This window comes from Pseudopodoces humilis, chromosome 12 (genome assembly GCF_049639895.1).
Source record: "Pseudopodoces humilis isolate 2021_Gansu_Grassland_sample_001 chromosome 12, ASM4963989v1, whole genome shotgun sequence".
Taxonomy (NCBI): Eukaryota; Metazoa; Chordata; class Aves; order Passeriformes; family Paridae; genus Pseudopodoces; species Pseudopodoces humilis.
In genome coordinates, this window is record NC_142211.1 from 2448774 (window position 1) to 2465487 (window position 16714).

At 36.8% G+C, this 16714-nt stretch overlaps 1 protein-coding gene across 1 annotated transcript in view; it reads right to left on the reverse strand.

The window, feature by feature from the left end:
- Positions 1-3742: 3742 nt before the first annotated feature.
- Positions 3743-16714, reverse strand: part of LOC148183277 (transcription factor RFX3-like) — a 252407-nt gene continuing 239435 nt past the window's right edge. The window contains exons 14-17 of the mRNA XM_088061502.1: positions 7652-7860; positions 6501-6654; positions 4417-4459; positions 3743-3984 (exon numbers count right to left, since the gene is read on the reverse strand). Of these exons, the coding sequence (XP_087917628.1) occupies positions 3743-3984; positions 4417-4459; positions 6501-6654; positions 7652-7860 (648 nt within the window). The remainder of the gene's footprint in view (positions 3985-4416; positions 4460-6500; positions 6655-7651; positions 7861-16714) is intronic.

The window sequence follows — 16714 nt, forward strand, 5'->3', positions numbered from 1 at the left end:
AATGAATGTTTTAAACTCTGAAATAACTGTCACAAAGTACCAAAAATACTTACATTATTTAAAAAGTTACTTTTCCACCATTTTTTTTCATGACTATCAAAGTTTATTTTGTAAAACCACTCTATAAAGTTAGCTAGATTGCAATGTAGTGCTAACTAATATGTTTTTCTAAACAATGCTGATATTATTTGATGAGAACCACAAATATATCAGGTCAGGTCTTCCTCTGTGGAAAATATTTTGAACAGAAGCGGTATTTCAGACATTTAAAAATGCTTCAGATTAAATTGAAATATTTTATAAAGCTATACATTCCTCAGTGACAGTACACCAGCACAATATTTTACACATTTGTGAACTAAAGGCAGCAATACTGCACATCATAATTTTGCAAATAAACAATTTAAAGAATATTATCCATTTTTTTTAACGGAACAGTAAAATAAAGATGCACAAAGGATGCTACAGTATAATAATAAAACAGAGAAGCAGATAACTGAAAAGAGGGGGCTTTTTTAAAACCTGATTTACAATGAGAAATATGAAAATGCAACAAAAACTTTTCATTAATATAAAATTGTGAAAATTTGGCCCCATGTTTTGAAAAAGTAATTCAACAATACCCATTCTGCCAGTGTTTACTAAGTAGTTTGTGCCAATGAGGGAAGCGACTCTAAAATAATTTTTTTAATTTCACATCAAGATTGGGTAAAATCCACAAATTGTATGAGCTCTTATCTTGTAGTGTCTAGTCAGTAGATGCTTGCTACAGCTCTTTAGAGCTCTAAAAGAGTTAAGCAGGCTTCAGAGTGGCAATTCAGCCACATGCTACACACTACATAATTTGGACTGAGGTATCCATATTTCTGTGCTCAAATTAACAAATATCAAAAGTGTTTAAATTGTTTCACGTGTGTATGTTTGATCTAAATTTCGGTAAATTTCAAAGCAAAGCACAGCAGCTTACAGCAACTTAATTCTTTCAAATAATTGTTAAAGTGGGAAAAATATTACTTAAAAATTTGAGAGAATAATCAGTTGATAAGCATAGAAATACAAATTTCATTCAATTATCTGAATCAGGAATAATTCAAATTTGTTTTGATAACTGCTATTAGAATCCATGATATGCATGCTATCTTTGTATGCATATATTTTTTCTTTTTGCACTATACAAACAATGATTAACTGTTCAAAAGATGTTCAGATCCCACCTCTTCTTAGCAATCTAGATTTACATGTTATAACCATACTTTTCTTTCAGCAACAACAAATCCAACATTCTACCAATAAAAAATACTTAGTTTGTCAACACAAAATTTGAAACCAGGCAATACGGGCCATCAGTACAGCATAGGTCACTCTATGTTAAGAATGAAAAATGCTGAGTATTCAAATATATTTTATTTTTAAAAATATTATAATTCAAAATAAAAGGGAGTAAATATTTATCATAGGTTAGTTTTTAGGATTTATGGTGAAGGGTGCTGATTTCTAAGGGAAAAAACCCAGGATGCAGTGATATTTGGGAGAACACAACCTATGAGGATTCAGTGCACAAGTGAATTTAGAGAGAAATTAATACAAACTTCATTTGCACTTTTTGCTGAGACAAAAAACATCTACAGACATAAGTAGGAATTGCATCTACGTAGAATGGAGCAGGATGGGTTGGCCTCCAAATTCTGCTAAGAAATTGACAAATCATTTTGTTCCTCAAAAGTATTCAGCCATCTTTGTTGAGCTATAACCATTCTTGGAGCATCTGAAAGCACTAGCAACAAATTTCTTTGTTAAAAATACACTGTTCATGTCACATGCTGTTCACCATTTGGTACATATGACTTCAAAAAATATCAATCCAGTCACACTAGATAAAACAAGACTAATTTTTAATGCAGTCCTTTCTATAAAATTGCCTTTGTTATTCCTTCCTTCACTTTTTTGCTTTTATTTATTTATTTTCAATATTTTAGCCTAGCAAATTTGTCTGTTTTAAAAATAATGAAAATTCTTAAAATAATCAGAAAAAAATGAGAGCTGTTTAATGCTAATTAATATGGACTGTATAAACTATCACTATAAAATATAATCATTAAAACCTAGCATCTGACTGATACCCTACCATATATGCAAATTGAAAATATGTGCTGCATTATGTACCTACTTATTTATTTAGTCTGACCTTTTTCAAATTAAAATCTGACAAGAGTTTAAAATATATAACCATGCTTATGACTATGGTCCATTTACTTTAACATTTGAAGTTGTCATTAAAGCTAATTTTGCTTTTCAAGTTCCCAAGCAAATTTTATTTGTAATAAAGTGAAATTCAGCTAGAAACAAGAAAAAATAATTTTAGTATCAATTTTAGGAGGGATATAAATATCACAATAATAAAACCCTCTTTATTTCTTTGAACACTATGTAACCTGCCCCTAATACTTAGGAAATTTGAAAGTGACAGGCACACCTTGTTGAATACATTTTAAGAGCTATTAAAAATAACAAAAAATACTAAATCTTAGTTTCAGTTCTGTTTAAGGCACCATGTAATAGCCGAGGTACAGCGATCCCTGATGTACATTCTTAAATAACAATGATACATCTAGCCATCTATTCAAATTTAATGCAATTGGGAATAAGTACAAGGGAGGTGTGCCAGTTACACTACCTTAATAAGTTTTTGTAAAAAATTAAATTAACTTTATTAATCAAGAAATACATTTAGAAAAGAAAATTATGCAGGTTGCTACATTTCTTACATTCTATAAATTATCATTTATGAAAGTAGCAAATTAAACTAGTAGGAAAAGGTCTGGAATAGAAGAAAGTCATCCAAAAGGAATGTTTTCCTGTATGCCCAGTTCAACATAAGTAGCATGTACACTTTAAAAAAATCAAGTTACTTCTTTTGTGGATTAGTTTCTATTAACTACAGTACCATTTGACAACCAGACGTATCTGTGCAGTGGTCTCAAAATAGAATCAGTAGTCTCCAAAACCAGAGGAACTGGCATGCAAATATAATCCAGAGCTGTTGATTTTAAAGGAAGCTTGTATTGTTTACATGTGATCAGATAATTAACTGTGACTATTGTACACATTACCATATTGTTACAATTCTATCACTTATTCTGCATTTTTAAATGCAGTGAAAACACTTCTTCCTTAAAGAAAGAAAACAGTAGATCTTCCCAACCCTCCAACACTATGATAAAAATACCCCCTGAATGCTCACAATTTCATGAAAATAGTGTCTTCTAGTTCTGTTCAATGAAAAGCACCTTTTATAATAAATTTGATGAATCTATTGTCAAATGAGTATGCATCCAGTATGTCAAAGAAAGTATTTCTTTAAATATTTGGCATCTAATTAAAAATCTAGGCATATAAAATCATTATGACAAATAATTAACATTAAAATATATTGAAACTACAAAAAAAAGTTATTTTAATTTTAAAAGGACAAAAGCATTAACATTAAAAGCTTGACAAAAATCTTCATTGACACTTGAAACTACAAAAACTCAGTATTGAATAACCCATGTAAAATGATTTTGCTTACAAATTTTTTCAAACATCTGGCAAAATGCATATACCCATTTTATTTCACAACTCAAATAAAAGGTAATGTTCAGCACAGCTAAAATTTGATAAGACAACTTTCAGACCTATTCTCCTACCTCCCCCATTAAGTCCAGCATCAACAAGGCTAATGCAGTTGGGGGGCACTTCAATATTAGACTGCAGTATATGTATCTCCAGTAGCACTGCACTGTCTGATAGTCTGAGTATTTGTAACAATGTGCTCATTATTAATTGGGTTCAGGAGGCTCTGCTCTATTCCACTCTCAAGCACTGGCTGCTGTAAGCAGCCCACCTGAAATGCTTGGTTTAAGTCTATTTTCTCCCTCTTGGCTTGTGGCTCTCCATTTTCATCCATCTCTTCTTCTATTTCACTTTCAACTTCACTGCCCTCATCTGCAAACACAAAAAAAGAAAAAAAAAAAATAGTACAAAGGGAAAAAATCTGAATACAAAGGCATTTATTTTGCAAATAACATGAAATATGAAAACACAGGAAAGTGTAGCAACCAATCATATCTTGCTTTTCCCAACTGCCCATCCCCTTCAGCTCTCTCATCAGAATATACAATTAAATTTTCAAAATTTCTTGTGTAAATAATAGACATTAAAAAAATTTAACTATTAAGGCCCTAGAGTATTCTAGTCGTTATTATATACTATATATCATGTATTACACATTGTACCCATATAATAGTAAAATTCACAAAATTTAAATTATGATGCAGCTTTAGATTCCACTTAACTATATTTTCAAGAAAAACAAACCTTTTTTGCTCCAAGAGACACATTAGTTCTATATAAAATTATACATTTGGGAGTGCTTACCTTTATCCATATTTCCAGGGGATATAGCATTTAAATCACCGAACTGCAAAATAAACAATAAAAAGTGTGGACACAGTCCTACACAAACATGACCTTAGATTATCTGTGGTAAAGCCAGTAGTATGCTCTAATGGCTTGTGGCTAGTATGAAAGTGCATGCATTTGATTGCAGTCACATCCATATTTATCAGTTCATTTTCCATTCCATTATATTTGTGTTCATATTAAGGAAATTAAAATAAAATATTATCAGCAATTAAAACAATAGGATATAAACTTAAGCATATGTTTTCGCATTTTTTAGGGTGACTTATGTCAAGGCCTTTGTTGCTTTGAGTGAGATATTTCTGATGTAGAATGCTGGAAAATATGTCCGGTGTCCATTTTTAAACTGCAATATTTTAACCAAAAGCTTGCTTAAAAGTTCCCATGAAATGGTGTGTCACTAAAGGCAGTTTTAGTGTAGCAAAACTATACATAGGGTAAATAAATGGCATCACTGAAAATAGGGTTGATGGTTATTACAGCATATTATGCTGACTAGTTTACTTATAAAAAGTGAAAAGTTGCTCACAAGTGAAAAATCAAACTTCTTTCCTCCCTTTCTTTGTCTGAATTATTTACCCTTCTCTTAAATGAGAAGCAGCAGAGCATAATTTGATGACTTAATCTCAAATAAAAGGAGTACAACATTTAAAATATATTTCTAACAATACCTGATTCAGTCCTTTTCAGAAATACAGAAAGATAAAACTTCAGTGAACACTAAACCAGCATAAGCAACAGCAGTCCTATCCTTCCAGGTTCCCTCACATATACTCCCTCCTCACCTTCCCATACCCATCCTTTCACCTTAAGTATTCCACATGGCCATGCAAAGAACCACATGACAGAACTAACCCAATTAAAATAGCCCAATGTACTATTTTGGACAGGATTAATTCTCTGATCCAGTTAACCACAGGACTGTCTGAGTTCTTGTGCCAGCATCAACCTACAAATCTAAGGGGATGGGAGAGGAGGAAATAGTGCTGTTCTCAGCTGCAAAGACAGTTCATAATGGCTTCAAGTGTTTGTCAAACTAGCCTTAGTCTTTCCCACTTTATTTCAACTAGTCAGTAAATGCAGAGAAACACAAGAAGACATGCATTTAATGAATGTTTACAACTTCCCTGTTCCCCTCTCATCTCTCAAAACTTTAGATTACATGTTTTCTCTCTAAGATAATATCTGTCTTAAGTTTACCAAAACATTCTAGGAAGTCCCACAGTACACCACAAGCATTACATTTGACATATACTATGTCAAGAAAACAAGAATGTAGAAATATACTTTTGCAATACTTTGCTATAAATGTAATGGCAGAGTTCAAGTATCTAATCAGAAAGTAATTTTTTTTACATGTCAGATCAATCAAACTACAAATTAAGCCAAGACTTCCAATCTCTATGAAAATGTACATATTTTTATATTTAATTATACTTTTTAATATATCCTTAGAAAAAAATGATATATCAAGTCCTGCAAGGTGACTCACAACTTATCAGTAAGATTAAACATGATATAATGATCATCAAATATAAAAACATGAAGCTTCAGTCCGGTGAACTATCTATGTCCACATCCATTTTCTAGAACTTTAAAAGTACAATTCCTTGATGATAACTGCTAAGATAATGTGAATTTTTAAGCAATTTACACAAAATTAATGGTTAGGGGAGCTACTGAAAAAAAGAGGTCTGAGGAAAACTTCAGATTGAAAATACCATAAACACATATAAGACAGTGGTTCTGAATTTATATGTTGCTCTGTTTATTTTTAATAAAATACATTGAAATATAGGCATGAAATTATGCTGTCCCAGTCCTGGAAGTACTTCTGTGCTGTTTTCATTTCATCTGTGTGAAACATGAAGGTATATAACCCAAATTTGAAGATGCCAATATGCAACTCAATCTACAACAGATCACAAATATTATTTAAAAATATCCCATAGGTCCATGTAAATGTTAAAAAAACTTGAAGATGTATATCTGAATTTATTGCTAAATTCACCAATCCATTGTCTTGTGTATTATCTTACCTCTCCCATAACTGCAATAGGTGTTTCTCCTGTTGCCTGAGCAACACGATGTTCGACTAAGTAAAACATGTACTCATCATAAAGCAAGCGGATCAGATGAAAAGAGCCAAAGCTAGCAGCACTGCGTAAGGTTAAATCTCGAATCACCATTGAGCTATTTAAATATGGGAGGGAAAATAAGAAATAAATATCACAATTCTTTAATAATTTATTCATATGGAACATACACTTCAAGAATAATAAAGTAATGCTATTCATAACCATCTGATTTATGGTATCTTCAGAAAGAAATGTCTGGGAAAGACTATTTGTCTCTCCCCTTTTTTGAAAGCGTGGTTAGAGACCACATTACACAACTAGAAACTAAACTTTCAAAAAGGCAGGAAGGGTTTTGTTTGGTGTATGTACAATTACCAATATGTGAGCACATGTAAAAACTGAACTTAGCAAAAGGAAGTTCTTTCTTAAAATTTTAAATAACTAAATTGTATTAAAATTACTTAATTTTAAAGAAAGTGGTCTTTCAAAATATTGTGTCTGTTGTGCTCCCATTCCTAGTTCAAAGGTTGTAATTGGTATGTTTTTTAAACTTTTAAAATTTATATAAGTTTGTGTATACCTTATAATAGAAAAATGCAGATTGTGGATGAAAACATACATTTGATGCTCTCACAAAGTAGATGCTATCATGTACCATTTTGAAAAAAAAAAATCTTTACTATGATAACTGATACAGTAGCAAATTACATGGAACACTTGTCTTGTTCTTTTTACAAAATAAAAAATAATTTTTTGTCCCTACATAATAAAAATAAAACCCATGGTATTTTAATAACTAGTATTAAAACATTTGCTTTAAAATTGTATAGCTATCCAATCCAAAATATTTCATAGCATGTTTCCAAATCAAGATAAAATTCTAACCTCATTACACTTGCACAAGGCCTTTAAAACTATATACAAGCATAATTTTATCCACTGCTGAGATGCACATAGCACTATGTTTAATGTTAAGAACACTGATCTTTTGGGGGGTGGAGGGAAACCTCTACATTTCTTGGGAACTGTTGTCTAATATAACTTTTTTCAAACATTATTATGGCATACTATTAAGCAAATAATAAAATAGCTAAATTAATTTAGAAGACTACCTGTAGAAAGACCATTTTAAAAGAAATTGTCGTGCTGCTTTAGGAAAGCTGGGTCTTCCTTCATATGGTTTCAATGCTTGCACCATTACATTATCAAGCCAGGCCGCCCACTGCTCCAGAGTGCTCTGCTGCTGAAGAGTCATCTTGAAATCTGTTTCTAGTCTTTGAACTATATTGTCATCACACTGACACACCCAGGAAGCCTGTTCCTGTTATAAAACATGGCAAACATGAAAGCAAAACAAAATGTAAATTATTCCTAAAGTTTGAACAATTTAATTAAAAGGATGAAATACACTTATTAGACAAACTGAGTATTTTTATCTTCATGTCTCTCTCAGTTTTGTTGGAAGAAAATGAGAGGAGGAATCCAAAGTACAAAAATGGGCATAAAATAAAGCACACACATAAATTTACAATGAAAATCCACAAATACATTGCAGTGTTCCATATTAATTTTCATTAAAGAATTTTCAACATCCCTCATTCATGATTTTTGTAGCAAAAATTTCAGGAATTGTCAGGCTTGAGACCACAGGAACAAGGAGTGGAAAGGCCAGTCAAATGGAAGTTGAGAAAGTAAAAACTAAAGAGGAACAAAGAAACCAAAGTACCATGGTCACTTTTGCTTTGAAGGAGTGTCCTGGTTCTGGCCAGGAGTTAATTTTTGCCAGATGGGTTAATGACAGGACCCTGGGTTTATTCTATACCACCTCATACCATCCACAGTGGGTGATGTGGTAGACCCTATGTGGAGCCTAAACCAAAGTTGACCACTGTGTGAACATTTAAACATATGTACCTTTTCAAAACAACATATGCAATTTTAGGAAAACAGGGGCTTTGTGCTTGACATGCCCATGTGCCTGGTCGGCAGATGGGTATGCCAGACCACAAAGTTCCAAAATAAACATCTAATCATGTACCGTTATACAAGTTACAATATATAAGTGAAACCCCTTTTGTCTTAGTTTGAAAGACAGGTGTTTACCAAAGAAGGTGGGAACCTCACTTGAAATGGAAAATATGACCCCCTTCCCTCCAAATTATTATAACTTTGAAATTAAGGGGCTTTCAGGCAAAGATACTGCAAAAGGAATAGAAGTTCTTTACTAGTATGTATAACAAGGCAACCAAACAACCACAATGGCAGCAACAACAAAGAAAACCAGAAACCCAGTAACAGCCTTCTCTTGGCTGTCAAGCACTTCCCCCTTTGGTGTAGGTATGGTCACAGCCAGCAGGGGCGCTGTTGGCTCCTGGCCAGGCAGGGCAGGTGCGATGATTCTCTCGTGGCCGCAGGGGGCGTTGTGGCGGGAGCTCAGCCACCTCTCTGCACCTGGGTAATGGCAGGCGGGCTGGCAGGAGAGAAAAGGGGTTTCCTTTACAAACCCCTAGGGGCAGCCCGTCTCAGTGCCCCTCCAGATGGTGAAATGGGCTGTAGTAGGAACCTCGGAGCGGCAGAGGTGGGCACATCCAGGGTAGCAAACAAAATGTAGCAGACACTCTGCAGCCGTAGAATCAGCTGCGGGATGTCCTGGCAGGCACAGGGTGCTATGTTAAAATGTAGAGAAAAAGCCCAAGGTAGCAACAGAAAACAATGGGGCTGGGCAGTGGCAGACAGGTGTCTGCAAGCAGCTGCGGCACACCAGCCAGGGAGACGCGTCCTCAGGGAAGGGGTTTGGGGTCCCAGGTTTTTTCCCCTGAGGCACCTGATTAGATGGTGAGAGTCCTTTCTGGTGCGATCGGATGTAAATAAGGTCACGGTTCAATGTCCGCTCTTACAAGCAAAGGCTCACCCACCGTAAGGAAGAAGCAGTACAGGGGCTAAACTCCACAGTGGCAGTGAATTGTCCTTGCTATAGCAGCAACTCGACCGTTCCCCTCCGATCCAAGAGCAATAGAGCGAGCGAAGAGCTGAGCCTAGCCACACACCCCTCAGCCAAAACTTCTACCCTTCCCAAGAGAAAAAACCCCCAGCTAAGAGAACAGCCAGCTACACCCTTTCCCCCACCTTGGACTCTTCTTTTGTCTCTTAAGTACCAGTCGTTATCATCTCTTAGGCAACAAATAGGAAAAAAAATCCCTGAGAGGCAAAAAAAAAAAAAAAAAAAAAAAAGGAAAAATCTTAACCTCCAACAACTTTGTAGCAGGATCAGAAGCCTCACCTATGAGCAGATTGCGCTGGGTAGGATTTACCAATTAGCAGGAGGGTGTCTTTGAACCTTTGCTGCAACAGGGCTCCCCAACTGAAATACGGACCAGGATGATGGTAATATATTAGGATAATTGGTGATGTATTGTGATGGTTTGGCATTTAAAAAAGGAAAAAAAAAAGTAGAAAACACGGAAGTGAAGCCTTTGAGAGAGACTGCTGGGAATTTCTTCTCTGCCTGAGACCTGGCCAATAGCTGGCCATTTCTGAGAATTGACAGCAGTTTTAGACCACTAAAAAAGTAAGATCACTTTTGTGAATACCACCTCTTAAACCTAAACCCGGGAACTTCTGTCTCTCTTTGTTTCCGGCTTTGAAAGGTAACACAAGTCTGGCTAGCCCCCGTTCCCCCCTGTTTTATCTAGTGCTTTAAAACCACCACTGTAAAGAAACATTTTAACAGAGTAAAAGCATGACATTTTAGTAAAAGCCTGTCTGCACAAGCCAGCCTTTAATCCAGGCGACAATATTAAAGGCAGTGTCCTTGAAACTCTCCTGGAGCAGCGAGAATAAAGAAAAACAATAGCCTTGTGTATGGAGAAAAGAATGTAAAACAATATGTATTAACCAATAGTAGCTTGCTAAGCCCGCGAACCCTGTTGGACCCTATAAAAGTGTGCTAAAGATAGAAATAAACAACGTTCACCATACTTCTGTGAAGACTTGGTGAATAGTCTGAGCAGTTTTTCAATACACCACATTATTTGGTGCATTGGCTGGGAAACAAAATTAGCCAATCTAAACTACTGCACGAATCTTTTCTTAATCACTGTCTGTATTCTGTAGTAATGATTTGATGCATTGCGTTTGTTATAAATTTGTATTGTGATATTGGCTTTCGCAGATGAATATTATATGTTAAATACTTTTTAGCTATGTATGTACTTTTTTCTTGCTAACAAGTCTTAAGCTTAAAAGAATTTCCTAGGTACCAGGCAAGGAAACCCCAGAGGGCAAGGACAGTGGGGCTCAAACTCTTATCAAGAGAACAATAGAAGCCAAACTGTTATCAAAAAGCCAGTACCAGGACGTGGGCAGGGGGGAAAGATAAGCTCAGCTGCCCTCAGAAGAAGGATGAGGGGCCCAGACCCTTATCAACAACTGACCATCTGCAGAAAAAAGGAAACCAGACTCCAAAAGAATGCTGACCAGCAAGAATAATGATGACCAGCAAAAAAATTATGATGACAAGCAGAAACTGAGACTGTGCAGAAGCATGATCTAAGAAGGTGGAACCAGGGAGGGGACATGCTTGAATATGCATTAACCCCTCACAGCAAGGATGGGATAAAAGGGGTATCCATGAGATACCAGGTGTGCTCTTGGCAGCGCGCCAAGGCACCCGGCCGTTTTAACTCTTTGCTTTATTTCTTATGTCTCCTAATTGTCTTTTATTTATATTAAATTCTTTTTATAATTTATTAAGTGAATCTCGTTTTTAAGACCTTTATGTGCTTATTTCTGTTATCTGCTTATTATCTATGTAGCTTATTTCTGTTATTTGCTTTTCATCCATGTAATAAATAAGCTTATCTCTAAATAAGTTGTTTTGTTCTGATCCCTTTGCTGACCACATAAATAAGCAAAACAAAATCTGTAGTCGACAGGATCTGAACAAAATGTTTAAATCAAAGAAGAAGAAAGACCAGAAACCCCTGCTTGACATTACGGGAGGGGAAGATATGCCTTATAGTTCAATAGCAAGGGAATGGTCTGTTTCTGCAGGACTATGCGAGTCATGGAATGCAAAACTGTGAGAGGCTGAACCTCTTGATGTGGTGAAATGTTTACAAAAACTACCTGTTGTAAAAGGGAAAGAAGTTACAAGTTTAGGTGGAAGGGGGTAGATTCTTTTGACTGCTTATTGCATACATCAGACCAAAGCTATTGTGTGAACGAAGTATTTTAGAGAAACAAATTTGTGACTTATTGTTCTAAGTACATATTATATTATGGGCTTTTTGCAAATATTGAAATGAATGTTATATGTATAATGTTGGAAATCTTTGCTGCATTAATATAGTTTCCTTTATGTCTGCTATTGATGAAACTTAGAAATAGTAGTGTGATACTTATATATATATTTCTTAGGCTATTGCATAGTATTAAAATAAAGACTGCAAAGATAATCAGGAAATTCTCCCTACATTCTTAGATTATTTTATCCAGATGAAGATGGCAGTGACCAGAGCTCCAGGAGAGGAATTTATTGAACCTCTGTTATCAGGGAGTGTGAGACTCAACGGAGCCAAAAGAAGATTGATCTGCTGGGGGGGGGGGGGGGGGGGGGAGTTGAACGTAAGCAAAGGAACATCTAAACTTAAAGGAATGTTTGAATCATGCATAGGGATCTATGAATATGCAACAGGCTAGTGTTTTTAAGGAATGATACTATCCTTTGTTATCCTTTGTTAGCAAGGCATGCTTTTGGCTGAATGCCGAGGCACCTGGCCATATTCGTTCCTTTTGCTTTATTTCTGTCTCTTAATTGTCTTTTTATTAAACTTTTTAAATTATACCAAAGAAGTGAACCTTGTTTTTCACACTTACAAAATAAAATTGTGATGCTACAATGTCAGAATAAGCTGCTTGCTCATAAATAGGATACTTATCAAACTGTGGCTGAAAAAGCAGCTGGTAGAGTACCTGAATATAAGTATTGTAAACACAGGGTGCAAGTGAATAAAAACAAAGTACATGCCGTAATTGCAGAAGCTGGATTGCAATGGGATCCTGACCAATGGGACAGAGACATTTGGGACTCTACTGATCCAGTTTATTCTGGGTCAGATAAGACCATTGACATTGGCCCTGTATTGCATAGGAAAATGGAATATGATACAAATGGACAACAAGTTATAAAACATTATATAGACGACTATACCCAGCATAAGATTGTATATATGTTTACTGTATGTAAGATATATGCTTGATAGATTCAAACAAAAATCCAGAGAATTGTTATTAACATGGATGGTGCAACTCCACAACTTGGGAGCCACTGCTGCAGGTATAGACCCTGGAGACAGTATGAAATCTATGACTTTGAGCTCAGATTCTTTTATTTAAGAAGCATTTAGGGGAACACAGCTAGATACTAAACTGCTGTCAGTTATAGCTGAGAAGGGTATAATAAGTATCCCCTAGAAAGTGACTGGCCAGGGGAGGATAGACCTTGGTACACATTAAGAGATTGCATTAAGCACCTTAAGGAGGAATGAAAACAGTTGTTTTTATTGATGTGTTAAGTTTTAGCTTTCATATTTTTCAGATTCTGTGCTGCCTATGATAGTAAAAGGTTCTAAAATCTTAGAATATTTGGGGACTTAGAAAGAAAGTTAGGCTTGGAAAGCCCTGGGAAAAGTAGGCCCTGAGAAATGTTAGGCCTTGTGCTTGCTAAAGATCAGGTCAAACTGCACCTGTGTAGTCAGTATATGATAAATGATACAATTGTTACATGTGAGTAGATATAGTTTAAAGAACATGAGGAACAATGTTAGGGGGCTAGGGGGAATCACGAGAAATCCATGCTTGGGTAAAAACAATGCTTACAATAGAACAATCTTAGTTTAATAATTAATATGTAAGTTGTATGATGATAGAGTATAAAACATGTTCAACTCAAAACCAAATCGGGTCAGATTTGGGTATGTGTACCCCTGACACCCAGAGCTCTTCAATAAAGCACCTTCATATAATCATTCCGTGATTATGTGTGTTCCTGAACGCTAACACCTAGGTGTGTAGTTTGGAGCTTCATATTAAGTGTTAGTGAGCTCTCTTCACAGAGTAGGTAGACAAAACAATTAATTTTTTAGCTTGATACCAAGGACAATCGTTACAAGTTTCAGGCCCAAAAGCATAAACAACAGTGGACTGAAGAGGGAAAACAAGAAGGATGGGACTTCATAACCTGAAGCTGTGGTTGGACAATTAACCCTGATATGCAGATGGACAAAAACTTATAAAAATGTGAGACCTTGTGACCAGTCGTCTATTTTGTGACCATTTTTAGGTCTATCTTGGGTGTAGCCCTGGCCAGGCTCTTGTACTTTACAAGGTGTATCCTTTAAGGCCTTTCAATAAATACCTACTTTATTCTTAACTCTGTCTAGCCTCTGTTCTAGGTCAGCCTTCTCAAGGCATTGGTTCAAGATGCAGACACAATGCTACAAAATGTTTTATCAGTACACATGAGAAATTGATAAATTAAGGCTGCTCCTCTAGCATATAAAAATGCCATCATGACTGTAAATTAATAAAACAGGAAATTCAATTGGAGATGTGATAGAAAAAATGCAGCAGTTAGGGGATTTGGGAGAATGGGAGCCACCTGGTGTGGACATGATTTTCTGAGCCTGAGAGAGTTTCAGCCTGTCAGTGGCTGATCTGTTTCCCAAGGGAAAGTCTTTTGGGAAACTTTTCTCTCTCAAGGACTGTTTTCTGTAAATAGGTTTTGGTTCTCAAAACAATGTTGTGCAGATGTCCGAGTGTGTTTTTCTCTTGTTCCACCAATGAGACAAGAGAGGTGTTGTTCCTTTTACCAATCAGGTTAACCTGTATTGGAACACCTTATAAAAGGGGCTGAAAACCCCAAAATAAAGGCTTTGGACTCTTTGGGATTGAAACCTCAGCTGTTGTGACTCGGACCCATGCTTCTATTCTGTATCCTCTAGCGACAACCTGGATCTGGATGGAATAAGTCAGATTCCCTGTCTGGAGGGGATAATAAAGTTTCAAAGAAAGGTTTGCTGCACTTCTGAAAGATGGAATGGTAGAAGAAAATATATATGGAATTTCCACTAATGAAATGTGGATGATTTACAAACAGCGTGGGCTGAATAAGCTAAATAAGAAAGTACAGAGCTCCCAGCTGAAAATTAGGACCCCAAAACATGCAACTCAGCCATTGGCTCCACCTTTGCAACCTTGACAGGTCATTCCACCTGCCTGTAGAAAGTTCCCCCATGGGTGGGTCAGAAGTTCCAGGGGGAAGGAGGATTGGCATCTCTATACTAACTTGCTGTACTTACAGGAAGTGTAGGAAAAAGAAGCATATAATAACCAAGATTAGGAAATAGACCAATCTCCATTACAGGGATGGGCAAGAAAGGATTGTCATCCCCATGTGGACCTTCATAATTTTTGTAAAAACCAATCTACTCAAACAGTTAAAACCCTTGTGGATACTTGAGCAGAGGCCTCACTAATTAATGGGAATCAAAAAAGATTTAAGGGCCAAATGGTTCTAATAACTGCATTAGGAGGTAAACAAATTGAAGCTGTACAAACACAATTTGAAATGAAAATAGGAAATTTACCATGGTGAAAATACTCAGTGATGACAGTTCCAGTCCCTGAGTATATAATTGAAATTGATATCTTAAAGGACTTAATTATAGAATTATCAGATGGACAGTATCAGTTTGGGACCAAGCCCTATATTAGTATGAAATATATTCTGGTAGGAAAGGTAAAAACGCCTCCAGTAAAAATTCCCCAGCCACAAAATTAGTCTCTTTGAAGCAGTATTGCATTCCTGGAGGGCAGAAAGAATAATGTTAACAACTAAAGATTTGCTTGAGGCAGGTGTGTTAAAACCCATCACCACATCTTGGAATAATCCTGTATGTCCTGTTAAGAAAAATGATGGGTCATGGTGAATGACTGTGGGTTTGCATGACCTGGGTTTTGGTAGCGGGGGGCCACAGAGGTCGCTTCTGTGAGAAGCTGCTAGAAGCTTAAACTATGTCCAGCAGAGGCAATCCCTCATGGCTCTGAAGATGGACACGCCGCTGGCCAAGACTGGGCCAATTAAAGATGATGGTAATGCCTCTGTGATAACATATTTAAGAAAAAATCAAAACAAAAGTAGTGCGCAGGTGAGAACATGTGAGGGAAACAACATGGAGACCAAGGTCAGTGAAGAAGGTGGGGGTGCTCCAGGTACTGGAGGTGAGATTCCTCTGCAGTCTGTGGTGATGACCATGGTGAAGCAGGCTGTCTCCCTGCAGCCCATGGAGATCCACAAGGGATGCAGAGATCCACTTGCAGCCTGTGGGGGAGGTGCCCATGCCAGAGCGGGTGGATACCTAGAGGAGGCTGTGATTCAGTGGGAGACCTAGTGGAGACAGGGGGCCCCTGCTTCCAGGCTTGGAGCAGCTTGTCCTTGGAGGACTGCACCCTGTGGAAGAGTGACCCATGCCACAGCAGTTTTGGGAGGACTACTGCTTGTGAGAGTATACTCATGTGGGAGAGGTTCGCAGAGAACTGTCGCCTGTGGGAAGGGACCCCATGGTCTCACAGGGGAACAACTTCTCTCCCTGCATGGCAGAAGAAAACCTTGGGTGACGAACTGACCAAAACTCCCCCCTCCCCCCCCCATCTCCCTGCACTGTCAGTGGGAAGGAGGGAGGGTTGGGGAAAAAGAGGTGTTTTTAAGGGCTTATTTTACTTCTCATTATCCTCCTCTGATTTTGTTAGTAATAAATTAACTTTGTATCTCTAAGTTGAGCCTGTTTTGCCCTTGGACTGTTTTCTCATGGTCCTTATCTCAACTTATGAACCCTTTGTTAAATTTTCTCTCCTCTGCCCAGCTGCAGCAGGGGAGGGTGAGTGAGCAGCTTTTGCGGGTGCCTGGCATTTGGCCAGTGTCAAACCATGACAGGGTTAGAGAGAAATAAGCATACGCCACCTTTGACTGAAGCTGTGCCCAATAAAATAATATTAATTGAAAAATTCAGAAACATGAGGGGACCTGGTGTGCTGGCATTTATTTACTAATGCTTTTTTCACCATCACCATAGTCAAAGACCATTGGGATAAATTTGTATTTACTTGGCAAGGCA